At 30.8% G+C, this 27,292-nt stretch overlaps 3 protein-coding genes across 4 annotated transcripts; 2 read left to right on the top strand and 1 right to left on the bottom strand.

The window, feature by feature from the left end:
* The first annotated feature begins 10,004 nt into the window (after positions 1-10,004).
* On the top strand, positions 10,005-12,232 carry LOC101264241 (large ribosomal subunit protein eL13z). The gene is made up of 5 exons (XM_004245917.5): positions 10,005-10,138; positions 11,056-11,168; positions 11,282-11,415; positions 11,582-11,740; positions 11,848-12,232. The coding sequence occupies exons 2-5, from the start codon at positions 11,063-11,065 to the stop codon at positions 12,067-12,069; spliced, it is 621 nt and encodes a 206-aa protein (XP_004245965.1). The 5' UTR covers positions 10,005-10,138; positions 11,056-11,062; the 3' UTR covers positions 12,070-12,232.
* A 926-nt stretch (positions 12,233-13,158) lies between these two features.
* Positions 13,159-15,802, top strand: LOC101245975 (acyl-CoA-binding protein). The gene is made up of 4 exons (XM_004245943.5): positions 13,159-13,454; positions 15,188-15,305; positions 15,395-15,457; positions 15,549-15,802. Exons 1-4 carry the CDS (start codon positions 13,443-13,445, stop codon positions 15,626-15,628), a joined length of 273 nt encoding a protein of 90 aa, XP_004245991.1. The 5' UTR covers positions 13,159-13,442; the 3' UTR covers positions 15,629-15,802.
* Positions 15,803-16,667: 865 nt separating this feature from the next.
* Positions 16,668-20,876, bottom strand: LOC101268215 (uncharacterized). Of its 2 annotated transcripts, none has more exons than XM_010327315.4 (4): positions 19,837-20,876; positions 17,878-17,933; positions 17,593-17,785; positions 16,668-17,218 (listed from the first exon to the last, which is right to left on the bottom strand). In XM_010327315.4, the coding sequence occupies exons 1-4, from the start codon at positions 20,599-20,601 to the stop codon at positions 16,862-16,864; spliced, it is 1,371 nt and encodes a 456-aa protein (XP_010325617.1). In that variant the 5' UTR covers positions 20,602-20,876; the 3' UTR covers positions 16,668-16,861. The 2 variants fall into 2 exon arrangements, with proteins under 2 accessions (XP_010325617.1, XP_010325618.1); XM_010327316.4 differs by having other exon boundaries at positions 16,668-17,215; positions 19,837-20,769.
* Between the last annotated feature and the right edge of the window lie 6,416 nt (positions 20,877-27,292).

The following is a 27,292-nucleotide window of genomic DNA, read 5'->3' as shown; positions in this document are numbered from 1 at the left end:
CTAAGACACTATGTAATTATAGATTCCTGAAAATGACATCCAAAATTATTCGAGTCCGAACCGAAGCCCCAATTAAATTTAGGTAGAGTCGCTTATTTAGGAGGACCCTTTCAATAGAATTCTCTTTCAAGATTGAATTAGATTTTATGATTAAAAGTAAAGAAGTAATACATTCCGAATTAATTCATGCACTTTTTTAAAAATATAATTTTATAAATATTTATGATTTGTTTTAAAATCTTTAATATGTTATTTTGAAAAAAAGTTACCTATTAAGTAACATCACATAAATGAGACGTAACAATAATTAAGATAAACATAGTCAGACTTTTAAGTTTATCGATGATTTCTATTTAGAAACTTGAATCTATGATATTTTCAACTCAAATTTTAAAAAACAATCAATTGACAGTAGTTTTTCTGTTGTTGCACTAATAATGTGACGGATTTATTAATTTAGAGGGTTTTAATTAATAGTGGGTGGGTAGTGAATTGATTTTATAAATTATACTAATAAGTTAAATTATAACAAATAGTTTAGCACCACGTATTTAAAAAATTTAAATTTAAAACCGTTAAATAAGTAGTCAATTTTAAACCAAAAGGTGGATGACAATCGTATTTTGGAGTCAATAGGTAGGTGGAAAGGGTATTTTGGAGCCAATAGGTGAATGGAAGGTAATTTTGTACCATTTTCAATACTCTGAAGGTATTTTAGGTCCTTTTTCGTTGAAATTAAGCTAAAGTAATTTTTTTAAAATAAAATTATGTTTAACATGATAAAACAATTTGAAAGAGAAAACTCTTTAAACTTCAAATAAGCAATTATTTATAATAATCCCCAAATATTATTTTGAATTATTTGAAACCAAATCCAAAAACGAGGACCTAAAGCTATATAAAAAGGAGTAAGGTTTTTGTTGAAGTAGTTTGTTCGATCAAATTTTTTTTTTTTAAAAAAAAATAGGTTTTTGAATAATAATAGATATTTAAAAAATAATAATTTCTTTTTAAAAGTGTTTTTGAAATATTAGTCGAACATAAAGTATTACTTTATTATTGGGAAAGCACCCAAGTACCTCCTCAATCTATGCCCGAAATTCCAGAGAAACATTTATACTATACTAAGGTCCTATTACCCCCCTGAACTTATTTTATATGTAATTTTCTACCCCTTTTTAGCCTACGTGACACTAGTTCAAAAGAAAAAGTCAACCATCGTTGAGCCCACAAGATAGTGCCACGTAAGCTAAAAAGGGGTAAAAAATTATTAATAAAATAAGTTCAGGAGGGTAATAGGACCTTAGTATAGTATAAGTGTGTCTCTGAGATTTCGGGCATAGGTTGAAGGGGTACTTGGACATTATCCCCTTTATTATTAGCACAAATATTTTTAAATTGATTAGTGAAACATAAATTGTTACTCTCAAACAATATTTTCTTTCCCATAAAGTACTTCCATTAAAAAAAATTAAATAAAGTTGTAGTAAATCTGATCCATACAATCATGGTCGTCCAACCTAAGGCTGAGCATCGAACGAAATTATACCAGTACTTATCTGATATTGTTTTGGTACCATACCGATTCATTTCGATTAGATAGTATTCAAGACGGGGTGCAATTCATTAAACTGATACACGAAATAAAACGATATCATGCTTTGGTATTGGTATATGATATCAGTTCATCCTGATTCGTTCCAATCCGATTTGGTATCATTCCTAACTCGATAAATCATTTTAATTAAAATAAAAAATAATATTTTTGTCATTGTTTACTTTTATAAGCATTTAATTTTTGTATATTTAATTCTTTAAATTTACAAACTTAACTTATTTAACTTACAAATTATAAATATAACTTAATATATAACTTATAAAACTTATTTAACTTACAAGTTATAAGTATAACTTAATATATAACTTATAAACTTCCTTTAAATTAAATTTAAGTAAAATTTTTATAAATTTTAAAACTTAATTCTATAAACTAATAAACTTAGAAAAAAATATTCGTATTTTAATAATTCAAAATAACTATAAAAAAAATTAAAAATAGCTATATGTGCTATTCTGTTTATCCCATTCCTTTCTAATACATTTCAGTCTGTCCCGATTCTATTATATAGTGGGATGGGACGAAATTCAGTCTCTATTTCGATAATTCTGATTCGATTCATCTCGATATTTATTACAATCTGGTCAAATCGTCCAATTCCACTCCAGTGGTCCTATTCCATTCCGATGCTCAGCCTTAGTCCAACCTACTTAGGTTTGAATGGATTAATGACTTGCTTATTTTATCTACTCAATTTTTTAACTAGCATGATTCATCTCATTTTAAAACTAGGTTGATATTATATTAAAATTAATCCACGAGAATTTTGTGTCAAAATATGTTTAAGAAGATATTTGCTATGTTATACATAGATATAATATAAGAAGAAAAAAAAGTTAGGGTAAATTAAAATTTCGCTTTAGTTGACTTCCTTTAATGGTCAATCGACTCATTTGCACGTTAGTAGATTAGATAAAAGGTAATAACAACTTGCGATAAGTAAATAACATAGAGTGTTTTTATACTGGTTCGTAGCATCGATGTGATGTCTTGTCCAGTCCCTTGGGTTACAAGGGTTTTCTTAAAAACTTATTAAGAGCTCGGTGTTACAAAATGTTATAATTAAGAGCCCGTACGTCTGATTTGCAAATCAGATCTACTTTTTCGACACAACTTCTATCTGTATAACTTACACTCAGATCTTTCTTTCTCTTTTCATTTCAACTGTTAACTCAAGTTTGTACAAAGTTTTATGAAAGATAAAAGAATATTACAATATTAGTTCAAGTGAAGTGCGTGCTTCACAACTATGGCTAATAGTGGTTTAAATAGCTTTGGAGGACTTTGTTCTTTACGGAAATCCAAGGGAGTTTTAATCAAGGGAGTTTGATTAAGTCCTTGATTTTATTCTAATTGATTTGCTGGGTCATGACCATATCATATATGTGCATGAACAAATCGATTTGTTTATTTGTATGATGATCTTCTCGTTGTATTGAATTTTTGGCTGATCTCGTTAACTTGAATGCATCCCTTGATTTTGATTTCTTCCTTGTAGTCTTGAATGTTAACTGATCTAGTTGTCTTAAAAGCATCCGCTGATTGATGCACATTATCTATTTTCTTCTGTAGGTGATTTGTTCTACGATCTTGAATATCTTCTGCAATCTTGAATATATTTAATTGATTTAAGGAATTTTCGATTGATCATGATTTGCTTGATTGATTCTGAAATTTGATTGATTCTAGAGATCAAGACATATCTTTATTACGATAGTAAATGCAATAACTGCTTTCATTTTATGTCTCCCACATCATATAAGTTTCCCCCTTGATGTAGTGTGTGATTTCTTTTCCTTTTTGATTTTTTTGTCTTTATTTGTTGAACATATGTTGTCTTTCTTAGGTGTTATGTTCTTGGTTCATCTTTTTCTTTCTTTGCTTGCAACAAGTCACAAGTCGATTAAGTGTTTCATTATTAAAATTATCCGATAATATGAGGCAAACACTAACTTCTAAATATGAATCAAATAATAAGTTCATTTATCTTATTTTATTTCATCCACTTAAATTTAATTGCATCTCCCATTTAACACTCGTAAACCCCCTAGTAAATTGTTGCAATTAGGGTTGTTCATAGAAATGGTTAAAAAATTAAATCGAATCGCAAATCAAACCTAATCGATTAAAGAAATTGATATTTGGTTTGATTAGGTTTGTTTTAAAGTTTGAAACACGATATTGTTTGATTTGATTTTAATTTCACTAAAGATTAACCGCAAAATAATCAAACTGAATCAAGAGATTACATATATAAAATTTATAATCGTATATATATTATTCATAAATAAAATATAAATATAAAGATAGCCACACTTTCACTTAATTGAGACATTTTGTTCGTGTATAATAACTCTAATGTTCTTAATTGTTTAATTGAACTCACAATAGTTTTCCTGGTGATTGTTCATATACTAGGTGTTTGTGTCTATCGACAAACGTATGTCTTCAAAAAAATTAAGTATTACTTTCAAATTGAAAAAACCAGATTATTGAACCAAACCGACTAGATTAATTTAATTTGATTTTAAAACTTTAATGACCAACTAAATTAATTTGATTTTGATTTTCATCAATAACCAATCCAAGTTAAATTACGACCACCGCGTCAAACATTTAACTATAGAAAAGTTAGCATGGTAATTTGGATAAAATTTACCCGCACCGGATGTTTACACTAAGTCAGTACATGCATGTCATGTGTTTAAATTTATAATTTATTTTAGGCTTAAGTTATCCAGAGCCCTCTAAAATTGTCTGCATATTTTAATTAGACATCAAATTCAACCATATACCTGTTGAACACCTAAACTGTAAGAAATTTTAATTATTAAACATTTTATGCTGACATGACAATATGTGTGTAATACACAGTGAAAGGGCATAATAAGATTTATCTTTTTTTAAATTAAATTATCATCTCTTCTTCTTCTTTGACTTAACCACCGTTGCCATCACCTTTCCGGCAATCGTTGGTATCGCCACCATTAAAGTTCATTTCGTTGCAGTCATTCTTCTTCTTCGCACCACCTTGATTCTTACCGGGCCTCTCGTCACTTTACCCATTCTTCTCCTTTCCGTTCTTTCTCCATCGTCCTCTTCCCCCCCTCATCACCCCAACCATCCACCATCAACACCACCTCATTTTTCTCCAAATTTATGTCGTCAATGTCTTTCTTTCTCCATAAAATTTCAATCAATCAGTTACAACTTTCAGATTGCCATCTTAGTTTGTTCGTCGGAAAACTTTGACACCATAAATCTCTTTCTTTCTACCCAATCAGTTCAAGAATAAATCAAATCTACGCATAAGAACAAAAATCAATCTTATAGAAAACAAGAGATTTAAGTTTTTTCTAAAAGAAAAATGGGGAAGAAGATGAAATTGGGGGCTTGGGGCGTAGGCAGCAGTCGGAGGCGGCAATACGCAGGTTTAGGATTTTAGTTAATTTTTTTAATTAATTATATTGAGCTCAAAGCCACACGATTACAATTTTTAGTTAATTATCGAAATGTATCTAATAGGAATAATTTTATTAAGTTAAAAATGTTCAAATAGGTAAAACATTGATTTGAAGTGTCTAAGTGAAATATGCGAACAATTTTAAAGATTTTTAAATGACTTAATTTTTATTTTACTTCACTAAATCACATTATAATAAAAATTACATTGACTTACCGATGCGTATAAGTTTTTTCCTCATAATTTGCTTCCACCCCTTTCGTGTTTTTTTTCTTCTCTGGGATTTGTTCACCAACCAAAGTTTAGATTATTTTTTTTAGTTACCTTTTTGAATCTCCCGTGACACTTGCAAATAATTCTGTGTTACTTTATTAAAATTATCAATGATGATATAAATATTTTTTATTTATTAACAGATTTAACACTTTCTTGTTTAACAAATGTCATCGATGACCTTATCCTATTTACCCACTAAAGAAACATAAATTCATAATCCATTTTTTATATATATACCTAAATAAACATGTCACACGATCACCTTCCCTTACCTCATCAAAGATCTCTCAAATTTCACCACTTTGGCTCTATTTCTTTGTACACTTGTTAAATGTTTCGAATTTGGATATATTGGGGTGTGGGGGAGGGTAAGTTTAGTAATATTCGAAATAATTTGATGATTGGTTTATCAGTCAGTCCTTTCATATTTTTAGATATAAGCGAGAATTTGATACTATTAACATATATCAAATCTATATTATGCGCTGTGCTCTACCACAAAATTCGAAGCATATGAGTTTCTCTTGTGTCTTATTAACAATTTATCATATCAATGTATAGATCAAACAATACAATGCAATTAACTTATGGGAGAAAACAAACAGATTTTAATATTTAGGCCATCAAATTCGTTAAACCACTTTACTTTATAATTATGCTTTTAATGGAAGTAAGGAGAAGCGTAACGATTCTTTAAAAACCTATAAATTAGAGGAATATGTATAATAACAAGTTACACTAATGTATAATTACGTACGAAGAAGATTAATTTATAGAAAAAGGTAATGTTAAATTTTCTAAAACCATCTTTTTTTAATATCTAAATAAAGTTTTATAATTTAGTAACCTCTTGATACTTCTAACTAGTTGGACATTTCCTAAATTTTAGTTAGCCTTTTCAAAATAGCTTTAAGTTATTTTTATTATTTTTCGTTCGGTGTCCATAGTGTTCATGTTGCCATGGCCTTTAATTAATTAAAACTCACACATCATATGAATATGTTCTTTATTTTTTATAGAAAAAAGTGTATCGTAACAAAAAAAATCGTACTAAAGATATTTTTACTACACTCCACAATAACTCTTGTTTGTTTAAAAGCAAGTTATTGTGTTTGGTTCTATCGTTTATCCAAAGAAAATGCAGAAAAATTGGTAAGTCAATTATGAAATTTAAATTCTACAGATAAAAAATTATGATATATCATAGAGTTTTATAAGTTGAATTAGAATTTTATGACAATAATTTTTGAAATTATAAGAGTTGAAAAGTGACTATTTGTATATTTTAAGTAATCCAAATTATTAAAATTTGAAGTAGGACAAAGACATTCACTTTGGAATTAGTTATTATTTCATGCATTGCACGCTTGACTTTATTTAATTACTTTTTTAAAGATCCCACGCATTCCATAATCTATAAAGCCAAATTCATTTGGATAAAAAAGTTTTGAGTATAATTTTGTCGAAAATTTAGAAGACAACATAAGAAGAAGAAGAAAAAATAAGATTTTGGAGATCTATATTGTAAAATTTAAATAATGAGTGTTTAAATTAAATGCCCCATCCTTTGAACTATACTATACATTATATAGTTTGCCTTTAAATATTAGTGGACGAATTGATAGAGCGAAAAAAAATTCAATATAAAGTTTTGGATTCAATATTATTATTGCACGAAGCTTATTTAATATGATTCATGTCTTTAATATAATTCATGAGCAATCATATACAATACTGAAGCGGGGTTTAATAAGAATGTACTAGAAGGATAGTTATTACGAATTTCCATATTGCAATATGTCTCCGATATATGGACACAACTAATTTGTTTGTGCTTGATATCTATACTAAATTAATATGCGTGTTTATATATAAACTTTTACCACTCAAGTAAGGTGATTTATTTATATTATGACCGTATGAAATAATTAAAATATGATTTGTTGATAAGTATAATCACCGATTGAGTATCGATATTTCCCCTTTACTTTTGTCCTTTTCATGTGATGTAAAAATACTTTAAATTAGAAGCGTAAAATTGAATTGAAAATCGAATCAAATCATAAATTAAGTAAGATGATGATAATTTATTAGTTTGATTTGGTTCATAAATTTAAAAATCTGTCATAAATGATTTGATTTGATACTTAAAAATATTATGAATTAATTCAATAATGCATATACCTACTTAAAAATACAGATTTATGATGCAAACATTGAACTAAATTAGTCAAAAAAGACAATTTTAATATGATAGTGTGATATATTCTTCCTTATATAGGCCAAATTCGTTCAATTTTTTTCTAAAATGTCTCACTTCAGCAGAGGTATCAATTGAATCTTATATGTTTTATCAATAGAATCTTATATGTTTTTTCTCTCCTATTAAATATAAAATTTTATTTGCAAGCTCAATAATTATTGTCATGAAATTTTAAATACACATTTAATTTTCTTACACTATACAGATCCGTGATATTTAAAACTCTAATGATTATTTTCGATTACCCTATATATACAATTTTACAACCCTAATATAAAAATATCTTACTATCTCTTGTCAAATCTCGTTTGGTTAATGCAAATCACTGTTCTTCTTTACCTAATTTGCTTTTCTCATATGGTTAAATTTTTTTTTTATATAGGTTAGATTTTTAATTAAGGGATCGTCTTCACTCATTTTTTTTCATCTTATTTTCGATACATATATTAGAGCCCGATTAAATTTGAATTCACATGAAGTCCTACAGTAAGGAGTAAAAACATTCCCTAACAAAGACGATTTCGTATATGAATGAACTCAAACTTAAAATCATTGATTAAAAATGAAAGAAAACTTACCATTCCATAAAGCGTTTCCTAACAAAGACGATTTCGTATTCAAATGGACTCAAACTCGAAACCATTGATTAAAAATGAAAGAAAAATTACCATTCTATAAAGCGTTTCCTAACAAAGATGATTCCGTATCCGAATATACTCAAGCTCAAAACCATTAATTAAAAATGAAAGAATACTTATCACTCCACCATAATCTTTTGTTGATAATTAAGGACTGTCAATTTGTCATTGCAAGGGGAAATTCAATTTGAATTGGACTTTGTTAAATAAAAAGTAGTTAGCAAGTCCAATTCAAATAAAATTTTCCTATTCAATCACAACTTTTGATTCTGTTCACATTTGAACTTACTTTATACTAAAGCAACCCATCAAATTAGTCAATATTCACATCACAAATACCATAAAAAAAAACATGTGTTCCAATATTTTCCATTATGTTTCCTCAACTTATCATGAAATATTTGATACAATTTCAGCCATGTATATATCCTCAATAATTTTACATAAAAACAATTAACTGATTGAAAATGTTTTGGCATATAATAACAATACAAATCATTTTAAATCCGAATATCGGATCCTTTAACATCTAATCGGGTTGCTTTTTTTTAAGATTTATCAATATTGCGGACAAGTTTTGATATGTTTCGAGGTGATCGTCTCCGATCTAGATTATTGAGGTGAGATATATCATGTATATATTTTAAAAGGAGTGGTAAGATTGAAAGGAAGAATACACCAATTTATCATTCAACACCAAAAACAAAAAAGAATATAAGAAAAACTAAATAAAGAAAAAGTACAAATCAACCGTTATGAAATAATACGAGATAATTTATATGTGACACCCCTATTTTTAAAATACATCTAAAATGTTATCTATCAAAAATTGAACTTCAAACTTCTTTTCGAATGTATATATCTTAAAAGTTTAAAGTTAATTCTAATACGATAACTTTAAAAACTTTTTAAAATTTTTGGATATCTTTAGAGGAAAAATTTCGTTAGTGGTACTAGTAGTGTCTCTTTTGTAACCTATAGAGAGATTTGATGTATTAAAAATAATAAATTTCGTATAATATTTATTTAAAATATACTTCACACATTATTTATTTTTACACTTCCTTGCAACAAAGTTATTTGTTAAAATATCATTAACTCCTCCTCTTCTTCTTTTTTAAAAATAATATTAAATAATTGTATTATTTGAGTCGAAATACTTTGGGAAAAGTTGGCAAATATTTTTTTATCAAATTTATCGCTACAATAGTAATTTTTATTATTAAACTAAGTTGAAATCATTATTATTTTTTTTTTAAAAAAAGATACTTGAGAGGCCATAAAGTCTACTGGAAACACGTTGAAAAACAAATAAAAATAAAAACAAAAACATATGACAAGAAAGAAAATGCAAAGAAGACAAAATGTATTAACGCAAGTGTTAAATGCTATATGTTAGTAACACTGAATTACTTGATATTAGTAAGACGCAATATAGTGTACATGATAAGAAAAAATGTATCAAACAAGATACTACTTATACACACACATAATGCATGCATTATATTTCTTAATGTACTCTAGAAACGACTCCTAAAATATATTGATCGAGATTACTAGTTCGGATGATTTTTCTAAGGATCCTAAGAATTGTATATTTTGTGCACCCAATTGAACTCTTATGGACTAGTCCTTGTCCAATAAAATGGACGGGGCCGATCTCTAAACTGGATATTATTTGTGGCCCATAGAGTAAACTGGCCAATAGAGAAAAAAGAAAAAAAGTTTACTGGCCCAAATGAAAAGCCCATTCGTAAATCCAGTTTTAGGCCTTTTAAAATCTAGGGTTTTTCATTCAGCCCTATAAAAGCGAAGTGCAATTCTTTTGCAGTGCCTTGTTCTTCCATTGCCTCCAGAACCCTAGCCCTCAAATACCCCAGGTATGTTCCAGTCTTTGAAATTTCTCAAGCAATAATGCTCAGTTGATTTTGTAAGCTATACTACGTGTTATTGAATTTGTATAATGCAAATATAATTGAACTGAAAATGTATGTTTAGGTAGATAAGCTTGTAGCTTAACTGATAATTTTGGATTTGTTTGTGCTTTTATGCGCAGTGCCTTAGTTTTGCGAGTTTCGATGATCTCATATGCATATCGATATACCTTTTGCAATGTAGGATAATTGTTTAAATCAGTGTGTAGAGTGTTTGTAGGGAAGTGTTCTTAGATTGAGGGAAGAAATTGCGGGTGTGTTTGGATTGAATTGGGTTGCAGTTTATGTTTAGTCTCAGAAAACCTTGGTCTAATCGCTCGCTCTGAATGTGACCTGAAGTTCGTAAAAATCTCCTTTTTACATATTCGGATCTTAGGATATCTTATTGTTGTGTATGTTACTATTTAAATCAGTTACCGGGTTTTGTTCGGTATATTTACTCAGTTCATAGTAAAAATAACTATGTCTATGATTCAAAAGACCATGCCAGGAGTACTTCTTTAATGAGCTTGATGAATTCATGGAGAACGTGTCAAAGAAATGCTTTAAAATTCGATTATATGTAGTCACTAACCTTGTGAAAGAAACTTTCAGAGATGTAAAGCCAGAAAAATAGTATTTAGCGAGTACAAATCAAATTTGTTTGAATAATTTTACTTGCTCACATATAGGTTTTTGTGTATTTGATTGATTTTATCTGTTTATTTGGCTTGCTTTGCTGGTTATTGTAATATTTTAATTGAATATGAATTTTCTGTGTGAATAACAAAGTTGAAGTAAAATAGTTCTATTCTATTTTGCTGATGAGAGCAGTTGCATTCTGATGGATGCTTGTTTGATATTTTGTTTCATTGCAAATGCAGGTAAGTCATGAAGCACAACAATGTTATTCCCAATGGGCACTTCAAGAAGCATTGGCAGAACTATGTAAGGACATGGTTCAACCAACCTGCTAGGAAAACAAGGAGACGTGCTGGTATGTTATATCTGCTTACTGAATTTTTGGAATGATTATTTTCATTTTGAAATTCAAATTTGGTTGTGCAATACTAACATTTCTGTAATTCTCTTTTATTATGTTGTCAACAGCTAGACAGCAGAAGGCTGTGAAGATCTTCCCTAGGCCAACAGCTGGTTCACTTCGACCTATTGTTCATGGACAAACCCTTAAATACAACATGAAAGTCCGTGCTGGTAGGGGATTCTCTCTTGAAGAACTGAAGGTACAATTCTAGTTACTTGTATGTCATTTGTTGTATAACTTGCTCCTAGTGAAAGAACAATCAAACAAAACCAATCCATAGTGTAAAAAAACGAAATTCTTTTGTCAAGTAGCATAATTCTTTTGTACGTTTGATTTTGTCACTAATGTGTACCTGTGGTTTTCAGGCAGCTGGTATTCCCAAGAAGCTAGCACCAACCATAGGCATTGCTGTTGATCATCGCCGAAGGAACAGATCCTTGGAAGGTCTCCAAACCAATGTCCAGAGGCTTAAGACCTACAAGGCTAAGCTAGTTATCTTCCCAAGGCGTGCTAAGAAGGTCAAGGTAAATTCAGAAATTGCTGTTCTTTACTGTGCTTCCTTGGGTTCCTGTTGCTGTGGTATATAAACACTTTTTGCCTTGAATTAACCTTCAACTACCCTTTCTCCTAGGCTGGTGATTCTAGTGCAGAGGAACTTGCTACTGCCACCCAGGTCCAAGGTCCATACCTGCCTATTACTAGGGAGCAGCCTGCTGTTGACTTTGTGAAGGTGACCGATGAGATGAAATCATTCAAGGCCTATGGCAAGCTCCGTATTGAGCGTACAAATGCTCGACATATGGGAGCCAGGTTGAAGAGGGCAGCTGAAGCAGAAAAGGAAGAGAAGAAATAAGCAATTAAGAGTCATTCTGTAGTCTGTTAAGCATTATCAACTTTCTGGTAGGCGTTGTGGTGAAAGTTTTATCATACAATCATTTTGAGGAACTTGTGTTTTTCATTTTATTTGAGGATTTTGTTTTGTTTGTGAAATTATGCAAATCTTTTGATTAGCGCAAGACCTGTTCCTCTTCTGTTTCTGCATGCTTTAGCATCTAACTTAGTGATTGTGTCAGTTTTTTAAAGATGTGATTGATAAGTTACTGCTTGTACTAGCTCGATAGCTTGTTTTAGCTGTGTCGTTCTTTTTTAAAAAATTAGAATGATGTAAATCATTCTTGCTCGTTTTAAGAATTCTGGTTTAAAATGAAGTTAATTTTCTACCTGGGTATTCAATTCCCATCAATTAATCTCGTTATTTTGGATAAGATGGAATAAAACAATACAAATGCTTTAGTGCATAACAACTGATTTACTTTTTGTAACTATCGAAATGTGTTAAAGCGTAATGTTCAATTTCTGTACTGAATCAGAGTTTTTAAAACCCTTCTGAGTTTTTCTTGCTTCCTGTGTTTCTGGGTAGTTCAGACTAGACAACTTTGAATGCATTCGAATTGAGATTCACATAGTGGACGTAGTCGTCTGTTGTTGAATAGCTCTTCAAATTTGATCTTTGCAAACGTGAGTCATTTCGTGTCATATAGAGAAGAATTCATATGTAAAAATTTCAAACTATTTAGAGGAAGTTTGAGCTAGTAGGAACTAATGAGTAAATCACATTAGTTGCAGGAGCTAATTACTAAGATTCATGCTATTTTGCAATGTTACCGATCTTTTTAGATTTTGCACTTTGGATACATGTATTTGACGCTGTATTTCGGATACATTAGGTCAAAAATAGATGTAATCTGTATTGGATATAATGTATCTAAGTGAATTTACATGTATCTCTTTTCTAGATACATACATCTAATGATTCACATGTATTTGGGGTTTCCAATTTGAAATCTAGTAATTGTATCTACATATAATATGACTTGAAACGTGATATAATGTTATTAGTTAATTAAACTTGTATATATATAATAAAAAAGAAATAGTATATATGTTAGAAATATTCGTGTAATTACTTATGCATTAGACTATCGAAGCCCAACAATTTACATGTTGTGGAGCTCACATAGTATAGGTCCATAATTTTTGGGTCCACTATGACTAGTAAGTGATCCAAGTGCAACTTGTTTAGATTATCATAATCGAATCGAATATTACGTTATTTCCTATGCTAAATACTCCACTATATATATATACCCACCCTTCTTCTTCAATCTCCATCACAATCACATCTCCAGTTTTCTCGCGTTTTTATCAAGCTAACCAGATCAGATCATGGCTTTGAAGGTAAATTCTGTAAAAACCCTTTAGATTTCTGTTTTTTTGCCTTTCAGTATTTATTTATCTTGTTTGAAGTGAGTTTAGCGAGTGTTAAATCTTTTTTGACAGTGAAAAGTATTTTTCTGTGATTAATGTTCGTTTTCAATTCTGGGTTTTGTGTTGTTGTGCAATTGGTTTTTGCGGATCTGTTAGTTTTCTTGGTCGACTGTGCAGCTTGTGCTGTAATTTTGTGGATTCTCTGTTACGTGAATGTAGATTAAGAGACCCAAATGTGAGGATTGTTTGGTTATTATATAGTGTGAAGGCTCGGTGATTGGATTGATCTGATCTGTTGGTGTAATTGATGTTTAAGAGTTTTTTTTTTAGCAGTTCATACTGTGGTTGAGTGGCGGCATACCATCTTATAAATAGATCTTATAATGAATTCAATTATGCTGTACATTTTTAGCCTTGTTGAAAGATTTATGGTAATGATAGCAATGTAAGCACTGAATTCGGTAAGAAGTAGTGCAGATGTAATGGCAGATCAGTAGTACTTTGAGTCCGGATTTGTGTATGTCATTTTTGGCCTTATCAAAAGGCATATATATTGTCTCTGGCCCAGAAGTAGTCCATAATTTCAACAATATTTTGAAGATTTCATCTTATGAATGTCTTCTTCTTTTAGTTTTTGAGATTGTTGATATTATTGGCTATATATATGGTGTATACTTTGAAGCTTAAGTCGATGACTAAACCCAGGGAACGAGATGTTAGAATCAGAATACTATTAGTTCATGTGCAGTTAGGGCCGTCAAAATATTAGTAGTGAACAAATTGCTGTTTCTCGAATTTATATGGTGCTACATTGGCCAACTTCTGTGTAAATAGTCTAGCAAAAATTGAATACGAGATAGCGCCAGCTTCTTTCTCTTACCTATCCTGTATTGCCTAGTCCAAGACTAGTTTTTGTTTCCTGGTCAAAAACCTATCATCACCCTTCCATATTTCTTTTATTGGGGAAGGGGAAAAGTTGAAGGAAATGTGCACTTTGTGTTCAGCTTGTCTTTGAAATTTCTCTGCTGTTCATAACCTATAGTGGATGTAATTTAGTCTGACCTATTTTTAAGTGACTACAAAAATTGCTGGTTGGCCAATCGCCTTGCACTAAAAGGATTCCTGTTAGCACAAGTATATAGGCTACTGAGTGGTAATGGTTGAATCGTAGGGTAACAAACAGGGCAAACCAGTAAACAAACCGAAGAGGTCATAATACATTATCTGAGGATGTTTTGGTGCTTCACTGTGATCTGTAAATAGTAGCATTTCTAGAAGAGGAGAAGGAAAAAGTGATCCACCTGGAACTGAAAAATAATTTCACAAGTCAGGGCTATGTTGGAGAATTGTATGATTAACACATATGTGTCTAAAATTCGCGTCTTAACATGGTCAAAGCAAAATGTTGGCCAGCAGAATCTTTTTTCACCGCTAGGCTAAGCATACACTTGTGCTAAAGTCCATCAATGAATTCGTACATATTTGATATCCTGAACTGCAAACTTTCATTAACCCCATGAAGGAACACTCAATTTGTATTTTAGATTTCGATAAGTTCAGTTCCCTCTTAATTCACAAATTGTTTCGATCTCGACTATTAAGTTGGATTCTCATCCTTATTTTATCACTAAGAAAGTATACCTGGAAATTTATCTTTGTAACTTCTGCTACCACACCTTTTAACTGAACTATTTGGGTTTCAGGAGGAATTTGAAGCACATGCTGAGAAAGCTAAGACATTGCCTGAGAGTACCACCAATGAGAACAAGCTTATTCTTTACGGACTTTACAAGCAAGCCACCGTTGGCGATGTCAACACAAGTGAGTATAATGCTTTAAATGTCTTATGCATATGTACATGCTGTCTCAAAGTAGCTACACTTTGTTCTTACGCCCTTTCTTATGGGCAGGCCGTCCTGGCATGTTCAACATGAGAGACAGAGCAAAGTGGGATGCATGGAAGGCTGTTGAAGGTATGTGATCTAACAACAGCGTTCAGATTGACTTCCTTTCACTTGGTTGTATGAGAAACACAACTAATTGCACTGCATGCATCTATGACAGGAAAATCCACCGATGAAGCCATGAACGACTACATCACCAAGGTGAAACAGTTGCTGGAAGAAGCTGCTGCTTCAGCATAAGGCTCATCTATCTATGTTGTTAAATTGTTATTGGAACTGGATTATGTGGCTTGTTTGATTTTAGTGCAACAGCAGGTGTATGCCTTTTCCTGGCTAGGAAAAAAAATTACTGCTATAAGTATGTCTGAACCTTCTATAATAAACCCCTAAAAAAGTTTGAATTTGGTTTCTTTATATTGAGTGATTAGCTACTTGGTTCAAAACCTGATTGCATTTCTTGACAGAAATAGAACAGAGATGGTTAAAAGTTATAACCTCAGGCCATTACATCAATTAATAGGTATTGTGGTAAAATGAAGGGAGTATTATATATTAAAGATAAATTTTAATTATTTTTCCACCTATCAAAGTCACATTGGAGCTCAAAGCTTGTATTGGAACTTTGACTAAATTTAGATTACATACTACTGGCCTTGCTTGAGAGTGGCGGCACACATCCTTGACTGTCCTTTTAGTTAGAGATTATTCAACTTATGAACTCATGTCCACGATTAGGTTAGGTGAGAAAAAAGAAACTTAATTTTTACTAAAAAAGACCCATAATTTTAAAATTTTAAAAAAGAAAATCTGGCGAAGAAATTGTTTGTACGGTGTGAATAACTTTATCAAAAGAAAGTATAAATGTTGTTTGGTTTATTGAACATATTTGAAAGTTTATAATAACATATAATTACAAATATTTATTTATAAAAAAGTAACATGAAGCTATATAACTTGTTAATTCAACTCCTAGAATATTTTGATATCTTATTCATGAAAAATATAATTTGCTCATTTGCTAAGCTTAAGAATAATAAATACAGCTTAAGAATCCAAATCAAAACTAATATCAACCTAAAATCAATCTGATTTCAAATCAAATGGGGCTGTAAAATTGGTCCACAAATATTTAATGTTTGCCAGAGTTGTGTAGACATGACATTTATCCAGTTGCTAAGGGCCACACCATCCTCTCAACTTTTAATCCAGAAAGACCAGGACCAAGTAGAACTAGTAAATGACAAGCATCCAGATCAGGAACAGTGACATCCAGCAATAATTCTGTCAAAAATCTTCACTCTTTATAGTACTAGTTAGCATTAATAGTTTGCTTCTGTGAAGCAGATTTATGTGCATAAATGGACTTATCAACCTCATTTTGTTCATTCAGCTGGAGCTATCTTGTTAACATAACAGGAAGGACCTATACATCATTTTTTCAATCATGATTTTACTGAGCATGTTAAGACATGACTATTGAACAAAAGGATATCTAGATATGTAATAATCCCTTACACGAGAAGCACCATCTCGAGAAAGGATTCCCTCCAGATCTCCAATAATTCTGGCAAGCCATATCTCTAAATTCCGTTGGATTTCTTTTAAGTTGTTCCGGATGGAGTCGAAGGATCGTTTAGTGGCTAGTTGGGCTTGCCCTTCAAATTCGTCCCCGTAATAACTTTTTCCGCTGTCAGTTTGTAGTACCATCAGCTTCTGTGCAGTTTCAGATGCACGCTGCTGAAGTCGAAATGCTTCAAGCAAAAACTCGGTCTGTCTTTGGGTCCGGAACTCAGGACTCAGGTTTGGTTCACAAGGATCACTGGCCTGCTGCTAAGAGGGAGGGAGATCATTATCAGATGTATGTTTGTGTTAGGTAAAAAGCTAATTGTAAGGCCTAGTCGTGCAAGCTAAGAGTATAACCCAACATCTAAATATTTGAGTTAGCAGATGTAATCAAGACTAGTTTATTACCTTCTCCGAACAAGTCCAATAGATAAAAGTAGTGATTACCTAGCCTTATAGATGCATGAGGTAATCCATTTCACATAAAAAAGATGAGTTATGTGTATTTCTTGATCTCGATTTCTTTTGAGAAAAAACGTACGTATTGTCCATTCTTAGAGAAACCTAAGCATGCATGTAACAAGCTTTGAAATCCATATACTAAAGTATAACCAATAAGCTTGCAGAGATGCAGTAATTACCATTCTTCTGCATAAATCATCGATCTTGCCAGCTAGAGCTTGGTATCTCTTCACTTGCTTCCGCGTTGATGATGGTACCTTAGATAAATCAGTCTTCCCAATTTTTTCCAAATTCAGTAGCTCCTGCTCAAGTAACTTTAGTTTGGAGGAGACTCCTGTTGATTCACCATCTATCTTCCAAGGGGCCTCCCGTCTGAGAAAGCAAAAGGGCTCACCCTAGTTAGTTGATTCAACATCAAAAAGCAAACATCTAAGCATTTGTCTAACTAATCACAGAATGTTTACCTTGCTACAAAATGCTTTAAATGGTGAAGTGAATCGCCAGAATCATACTGCATATCCTGCATGAAGAAAACACATTTTCTTAAGACCCAATAGCATCCTAAATACCAAGCTGGTTTTACTAAGATAGGTAGGACATCTCACATAGAAGGAAGAAGCTGAATAAGAGTCAAAAGAACCTCATTTCTCCTACCATTCAAGCTTGAAACTAGAATATAAGCATTGTGATCTAGATGTTTATTTCTCTTTTTGCTCTAACCATTGTAAATATGACTAATCCTTAACCAGCTCACAAGGCATAGATCAACTAATAGTTAGGCAATTTTAGGTTTATTTTTAAGGATGTGTGTTTTCTTTAGCCTTTCTATTAAAGTTGAAGACAACATAGTGAAATGCTCCAGTTTCCTCCGGTTCCAAATAAATGAAAAGGGTGACTGTACCAAGGGTAAGAAAATCCAGATCTTCTTTTCTATATAATAAAGACAAAAATGACAACAGACAAAAAACACAGCCATAAATTGAATGTGTGATCTCTACCTAGTCCAAACTTTGACACATCCACCAAGTATAGGAAAATGTTCCAGTGATCCTTTTGAACGGGAAAGATTAGTGCCTGGATTAGAGGCCGCGGGGAGTTCAAGTTTCATGGAGGCATTTGCTTTATTTCGAGGATGTGTAACGAATTACCGAAGATAACATTGTAATTGGAAAATAAGATACAGAGACAGACAAGGACAAGATACAGCTTGCAACAAGAAAGGGAGAGGACATCTTTCCATTGAGGTTGATGAATCTTAAACAGAAATATAACAGATGGACTAGATGTTGACTGATAACAGCCCATCCTTTGCTGATATAAGGATCCATTTTAACCAGAATTGAACTTCCCAAACCAAAGGGGATATACAATTGGATGTCATTAGTTGGTATTTTAGAGGCACAGTGGTCTATGCCAACAAAACGGTCCGTTTTAAACGGATTTCAGATCTCTAGAGTTAACCCGAATACATTTTTTTGAGCTTCCTTCATAACCAGGAAACCAACCTTCATGCAAAGTATTCAGCCAAAGGGGACCATTCTTGAAGCAAGAATTGCAAACCTCTAATAGGACGAAAAAGGTGAAAGAAGAAAAGTACGAAACGGTGACCTGGTTTTCAAGCAGTGGTCCATAACACCAGTATAGGGTAAAAATGAACAGTTGAGGTGAGTATTATCTTTCAGTAAACAGAAAACCATATCCTGGGTAGTTTGAACTTTCAGTAGCCACTAAGAAGATCAAACCATTCAAAATTTTAGATAATAGAGACAGGAGTCTCAACAATAAAGACAAATCACAAGACAGAGTAGGAGGTAACTGAGTACACACTAAACTACATATTTCATTAATAAGCATCTCAGAATGTAATCATTATACAATTCAATTTGAATTTGGCGCTGAACTACTCCTAGAGAAACACCTTCATTTCAGCTTTATCAGAAACAATTAGAACTGGATATTCCTGTGAAATTTTCAGGTATGTGAAGAAAGTTCGTAAAGGTCTGTACTTCACCAAGAACTCTATCAGCCAAACATTTTATTACTTTTAATTTGTTCATCCTCAATTGCTCTGGATCATTTGTTTCATCAGATATCACATACAAAAACAAATTCCACAGCCTCAAGATGAACTAACAGATAAACACTAAAAAAGAAAGAATATCAGGTGGTAGTACTCAAAGTACAATCCCATGGTTAAATAAAAGAAGCAACTTTATTCATAAGTTTCACCATGAAAAACCAAATATAAGACAAACTTTAAAGAGACAAACTTTAGTCCAAGTTCTTCCTACATATGAAGATCCTGGAAAGGACTTTTGCGTTTATTTTTACCACATTATGACACCACTCACTATAAAACCCCAAATAACAACACCTATAAAGAACAAAAAAGTTCCCAAAAAGAAATAATGAATGGATCATACCTGCCAAGGACTAGCTTTTTCAGCCCAAAACTTAGAAGCAGAATTCAAGTATTCTGAGTTAAACCCATTACTCTGTCCATAAACACCACTCATTTGTTCAGCATTAGGAATCCCATTAGCCAAGTAACACTCTTCCATCCCTACCCCCAAATCCATCCCTTCAGATATCCCAACTTTCCCAAACCTCAAACCCATTTCAGCATAACAATCTCCAATACCATCACTCCCACCATCTCCACTAGTACTATTCTCCATCTCACAACCCCTTCTACTCATAAAGTTCAACATTTCATCTCTTTCACTAATCTCCCTTTTCAAGTCCTCAATATTAGCCCTCAACTCACTTTCCATCGTCTCAAACTGCTCAGCTCTCCCTCTTAACTCAGCAATTTCTTCATCACACTCGTCGATCTGCTGTAACAACCTCTTCTCTTCTTGCTGCCAGGCATGTCTATGACTTGCAAAGATTTCCACAACTCTTGCATTTGCCTTTGAATCCTCTTTTCTCCTGAAAAGTAGCTGCTTTAACTGCTCCTCTGTGTCAATAAGCTGAAAAGTTAGCTCCTTGTTACGGTTCTGAAGTCTCCCAACCAAAGAAACTGCATTTCTTGGTAAAGACCCAAGAAAGACAGCGAAACTTAGACCCAAATATGAGGAGAAAATCTTCTCCAAGTGTTTATCGTTGGGTTTTAAGGATAAAGAGGAAATGGGGTCTTCTTGTTCTTGTTGTTGATGATGGTGTTGTTGTTCTTCATGTGCCGCCATTACTGGAAAGTTGTCTTCAGTGTGTGTGGGGAAAAAAAGCTTTTTGGGGTCACCTTTTACTGGTTTGCTTTTTGGGTTTTTTGAGTGATATTTCTATTCAAAAACAAAACAAAGTCTCTTTTAGGCTTGAGCTCTACACCCCATGTGACCCTTTCATTTTGTGGTCTCTTTTGCTAACAAGTCCTTTTCATTGTTTTTTGCAAATTTGTAAGAAATGTTTTTGGGATTGAAGTGGAAAGAGGAAAGTGGATGTTACAAGTTAAGAACTATTCAACAAGCATAATACTTTTTTGATAGGGTATATAATAGCCACTTAAACGTATATAAAATTGAAAGATCAGCTATATGTAATTTATGTGGCGTAATATAGGTAGGACATCACGTATGATATAGAATTATCTTATGCGATGTCACATATCACAAATGTTAATTTGTTTAATTTTATATAAATTTAAGTATCTATTTTGTGTAAAATTAGAGATTATAGATGTCAATTAAGACTAAGAGGGTGTTTGAATTGACTTAAGAGTTAATCAAACTTATTTTTGAGTCAGAATTTTGACTTTATATGATTGGCAAGATTATAAATGACTTAAAATAAGTTTTAAATCAAAAGTAAATCTCCTTCTACTTTTTATTTTTTAATTTAAAAGTTATTTTATTTTGACTTAAAAACTATTTTTTAAAATCAATCAAAACGAGCTCTAAGTTGGAAAAAAATGGAGGTGAGGAAGAAAAAAAAAGAAATTATAAGATGGAAAATCAATTTCTTATCAGCTAAATGAAGTTAAATAGTCAATATGACATTTTTGTTCTTCAAAACCTTTGAAGAAAGTTGAGTAGTTTGATTTTTCATCAAAATAGTTAGTTATATATGTCATTACAAACTATGGTTTAGTATGTTGAACATTCTTTTTTTTTTAATCAAACATTTTAATTAATTATTGATCAAATTAAAATTGATTATATCTTGAATGAAAGATGGGGATCTATTATCCACTTTATAGTATTAGTCATAAAATCCGGAATTCGAGCTAACTGATAAGCACACTGGTTCGCTCATCTTTTACCGAAAGACAAAAAAATAGAAGTAAAGTCACACATGAATGCTTTACGATCATGAATAATAATATCAAAGTAAGAGTAGTTTTTGCAAGCCTTTTTTAGCGCTTGTTTAACCAAAAGATTGTCCATCTCTACAACTATCAGGGCTGCTGCAAAGTGTCCTTCAACCAGCTTAGTGCTTCTCGAACACCCAATTCCTCAGCCATAAGTGGATCTTGTTGTCTTCCTAACCGACTATTGCAGGCTCTAATGAAGCTTCCACGAGAATTTCGGACTAGCATGCCGATTCCAGTTATTCCGAAAGCAAGATCCACGATATATAATTATGTTGAACGTTTTTAAAATGTCAATAATATATGTGTTATTGCATTTCATTATATGCTTCAACTCAAAATAGGGTGTTTTTTTTATAACTAATAGAGGTTAATGCATATAATTAAAAGGGGAAAATGCTTAAGTACCCCTTCAACATATGTCCGAAATTTCAGAGACACATTCATAATATACTAAGATCCTATTACCCCCTTAAACTTATTTTATAAATAATTTTCTATCCTTTACGGCTTACGTGACACTCTCTTGTGGGTCCAAAGTGTGCTGACAATTTTTTCAAGTTATGTGGTTGATAGTGTCACTTAGGCCGAAAAAGGGTATAAAGTTATTTATAAAATAAGTTCAGAGGGTAATAGGACATTAGTACAATATAAGTGTGTGTCAGCGATTTCGGACATAGATTGTTAGGATACTTATGCATTTTCCCAATTAAAAGTGATAACATACTTTAAGTATTAATTTATTTACGCACTTAAATAAAAAGAGCAATTTTCACATATAGCAAATACAAAAATCATATTTGTATGTTATAACTATAGTTTACATAATTACGCTTTATAGCAAACTTTATGTTTGCTATGGATATTTCGTTATACTTATATACAAAAAAAAAAGCAATTGTATAATATGCTTCGGTATACATATACAAAAGAATCAATGGTATAATTTGTGTTTGTATAAAGCGAGAAAAATATAAAGACAAAAAGAAATTGGGTAGGGAAAGATCGTATTTTTATAATCATAAGTGTATAGAACGAAAATATATGCATTATTTTTGTATATACAAATTTTTTGCTTTATGCAAACACAAACGCAATGTTTACATTTGGATTTCTATAAAGTGGAGAGACGAGTGAGAGTGGTGAACGAGATGTGGAAGAGGAAAACAAAATTATATGTATATGTACAATTTTCTCTCGCTTTATACAAAAACAAACACATTTTATACATTTATGTTTGTATAAAAGCGAGAGAGGTGAGCGAGAACGCGAGTGGCAAGCGAGATTCACCAAGAAGAAAGGTGAAATAGCAACAGTTTATTAAGAGTTACAATTAAATCAAACTATAATTATAATATTTAATTTAAATTAATAGGTTGCTATTATATATACGATTTTTTCAAATAATATACTTTTTGTGTATCTAGACGTTATCATATTTTTATCCATTTTTACTTATTATTTCCTTTCTTGCTATTTATATATGAAAGTGCGGTTGGGGAGCCTGTTGTTTTTGCATTAATGATTAGCCTTTGCATATTTAAATATTTTTACAGCTTAATGTCTTAATTAATTAGCACTTTTAATTTTAATTCTTAGGTGATATTACTAGAAAAAATAGGCATGTAGTATAAAGTGTGTTGCTTAACTATGAAAAAAATATATAATGGACTATTTTTCATTAATTCTTATGTCCAAAATTCCACCAAAATAGTATATATTTTGACTACAAAATGGATCTTGACTGAATTAGAGACATTTTAATTAAATATTTAGATCATGTTTGTTTTAGGCATAAACAATTTGGAATCAGAATCAACAGACTGTACAAAGGACCATTTTTATATAAGGCCTTTTTCAGATCTTTAAAATGGAATTTCAACCAATAAACTCTTAATAGGTCAAGTTTGAGTTGTCTTTTATTTATATGGTGATTATGAGAGAGGTTTTACGAAGATGTTTGGAGTTTAGAAATATAATTACGATATATATTAGAGTAATTAAAGGCAAGTATAATGGAGTCAAGATCTAAGGACCGTTAAAGAAAAAGACTTTGATACCAATCGTGATGGGATGCACTAGGAATTAGTTGTCAATTTGTTTTTATTTGCTTTGATGTTCGATGAATTAACATGACATATTCGAGAGGAAGTATCACAATGTATGTTATGTGTAGATGATATAGTGTTTTATTGAAGAGTCATACTATTGAATTAATGATAGATTAGAGATTTGGAGACCGACCAACGAGTTTAAATGCTTTTGGATGAGCAGGACTAAAAGAAAGTACATTAAATGAAAGTTATGTGTCGCGTCACATAAGATAAATAGGAAAGTGATATTGATACACTGGTTATCCTCAAAATAGGAAGTTTCAAGAATCTCGTGTCTATAATTAAAGTAAATAAGAAAATCGAACAAGATATTGCACGTCATATTAAAGCGAAATGAATCAAATAGAGGCTCGTGCCTATGTGATAAAAAATTATCTTTAATACTTAAAGATACGTTTTACAGAGTGTTTGTATATTCAAATATATTATACGAAATAGATTGTTGGCTAGTTAAAACCTCGTACAATGGTCTACATAAGTACTACTACTAAACTTTAAATATTAGTATCAGTGTATAAATATAACTCATTTTAGGTTAGAACACTTGATCAACTTTCAAGTACTAAACAATTAAAGAATGGTTGATTAAAGTTATACAAATAATTATTACATAAAATTTAATTATTATATCTTCTACCTTACATGAACAGATATAAGTTTTTATAACTTATACATATAAAATTCTAAATTACTATTAATAATTTACCTCCAAAAGATGCCACAAATATAAGTTTTTATAATTTATACATATAAAATTCTAAACTACTATACATAATTTACCTCCAATTGATATACCAAATAACCCCAAAGAGTGAAAGGGACTAAATACTGTAAAAAGATGTAGAAATATTTTTTTGTTCTAATTTAGAATTTGGGGCAAAGCTAGAAGGGTAGCTAGCCTATATTTTAGGGGTAACTTTATGTATAGTTAGAGGAAAGCCTATACTATATAGTTATGAGAGAGTACATTAAATTTCATTGGGAATTGTGCTATATATAGTTTCCACACCATTTCTGCATGGCATCATTTCTGTGTGTTAGAATAATTTTACTCCATATTCATGCAATTGCCATATCAAATTTTATATGCTTTCTCAATAATAAAGTTTTGGGATGTATATTATTCTGTTCGTTCAAAAAAGAATGATTTTTTTTTTACAGTCTGTGTTAAAAAAAAATTCTTTTTTTTGACAACAAATGTAAGGGTTGTATATTTGACTTCGTATCAAGTCAAATTAAATTATTCTTTATAAAACAGAGGGAGTATTGTATCAAGTCAAATTAGACCATTCTTTATAAAACAGGGAAGTATATAAATTATACTTTAGCACTTTATTTATATTTGGAATTTTTGTCAGTGAAGACGGATTGAATAAAGCTTAAAGTCAAAATACGTTAAGAAGTTTTAAAATAAATTATTTCTTAAAATTCATATAATATTGGGGGAAAAAAAGAGACATGTTTTATGATTAATAGATCGATAAAATTATGTCCTAAAAAAAACAAGAAGATTGAACTAATTAATTTTAAAAAGTTAAAGTTTAAAACTTAGAAAGTAAAATCGTTAAAAATATGGAAAAGAAAAATATGTACCTAAAGATTTAGGAGAATTAATATGGAAGATGTTAGTAAATAACTAAATATACTCATTTGTGCAACTTCAATCCAATTTACAAAATGAAACTTTAATTGGTATTAATTGAGGTTGGTCAAAATCAAAACTTTATTGAAAAAAGCAATATTAATTCAATTGTTAATGGCCTTCAAACATTAAATAAGTAAAAATTTATTTGTATTTTTATGACTTGTTTGGTCGAATTTCTAAAATTAATTTATTTTAGTAAAGGTTTAATTTTTTGAAAATACTTTTGTGATCATAATGCATTGACCAATTAATTTTTAAAGACCTCTTACACGATAATTAGTGTTTAATTGCAATTTTTCAAAGTGTTTTTAAGTGCTTTTTTTTTCTTCAAAACAATATTTTTCTACTCTTTAGCAACACTTATTTTCTTGACATAAATATCTTCTTTTCCAAAGTAAATACTTTTAGTCACCCAAAAACATAACCAATTATACATATTATTTACAAAAAATATGACCCAACACAATTCAAACTTCAACTTTAATTTTTTAAAAATAAAATGAATATTTTTATATTTTCATAACCAAACATCCCCCTTAAATTACTCCAAAATTTAATCAACAGATTTTTTTTTTCAAAAACCAAAAATATTAGACCCAAAAAAGAAAATAAACTGACAAAGTGAAAAAGTTGTGTAATCATTTCAATTCAAAAGGGTATAAATTGCCAAAATCTGTATCTCTTTTTTTTCTCTTGCTGCTAAAAAATCCTACTCACGTATTTTGGACATATAATGACAGTTTTGACCTCTGACAACGTCATGTGTGATATAGGTGAATCAAAATCTGAGGGCTTACCTGTCATTTGCCTATTGTGTTTAAAGTCTCATTAGCCCTTACTAATTAGGTTTACTAATAGATATTATAACCCTTAAATTTGTAGTGTACCACAGATATTTGCAAGTTCAAAATGAAACAAGAACGTTTTAATAGTTAATAGCAGGGGTCAAATATATTTCTACGTTCGGTGTGTTCTTTGCTTAATTAAAGGGCATCCCGCTATTACTACTACAAAGAGACTAGCCGCAGCAAGAGATGAAATAGGACCAGAGTCGGCTCCTCTCCATTTCTCTTCTCTTCATTTTTCGGAAGTTTCTATTTGGATTAATGACACATGTTATAGGTTAAAATAAATGGTTAAGATTTAATTTTTTAAAGTAAACCTCTAACCATGATTTAGTTAATAAATATATTATATATCAAGTATCAAAATTATTGTAATCTCACAATCTTAGGAACGTATTATTTTGTCCATAAATATAGGTAAAAAAAATTGTCTTCCTATTATTTCTTTTTACGTAGGATCTTTTTTTTTTCCTTTTATATAATATTTTTATTTTATCTAATTAGAAAAATAAGCAACTGAATAAAAGTATGGAAACTATAATTAACCTACCGTATGTACTGGTATCATCGTATTCTTAATGTTATTATGAAATTAAAATTAGTTTGTCAAAATGGTTTGATTATCTCTAGGTAATTTATTAATCACGGACCAATATATATTTAACAAAAGATTACAATAAAAATATTATATAAATGAAAAAAAAAAAAAAGACCCTACCTAAAAAAAAAATAGGAAGAAAACTTTTTTACATAAATAATATGGACAAAATAATATGTTGCTAAGATTGTGAGATTATAATAATTTTGATACTTGATATATAATATATTTATTAACTAAATCATGTTTAAATGTTTACTTTGAAAAATTAAATCTTAACCGTTTATTTTAACCTATGACATGTGTCATTAATCCAAATAGGAACTTGAGAAAAATGGTGAGAAGAGAAATGGAGAGCAGCCGGATCGTAT

This window comes from Solanum lycopersicum, chromosome 8, assembly GCF_036512215.1.
Source record: "Solanum lycopersicum chromosome 8, SLM_r2.1".
NCBI lineage: Eukaryota > Viridiplantae > Streptophyta > Magnoliopsida > Solanales > Solanaceae > Solanum > Solanum lycopersicum.
The sequence above is the reverse complement of the archived record's forward strand: the minus strand, read 5'-3'. Positions and strand labels throughout refer to the sequence as shown.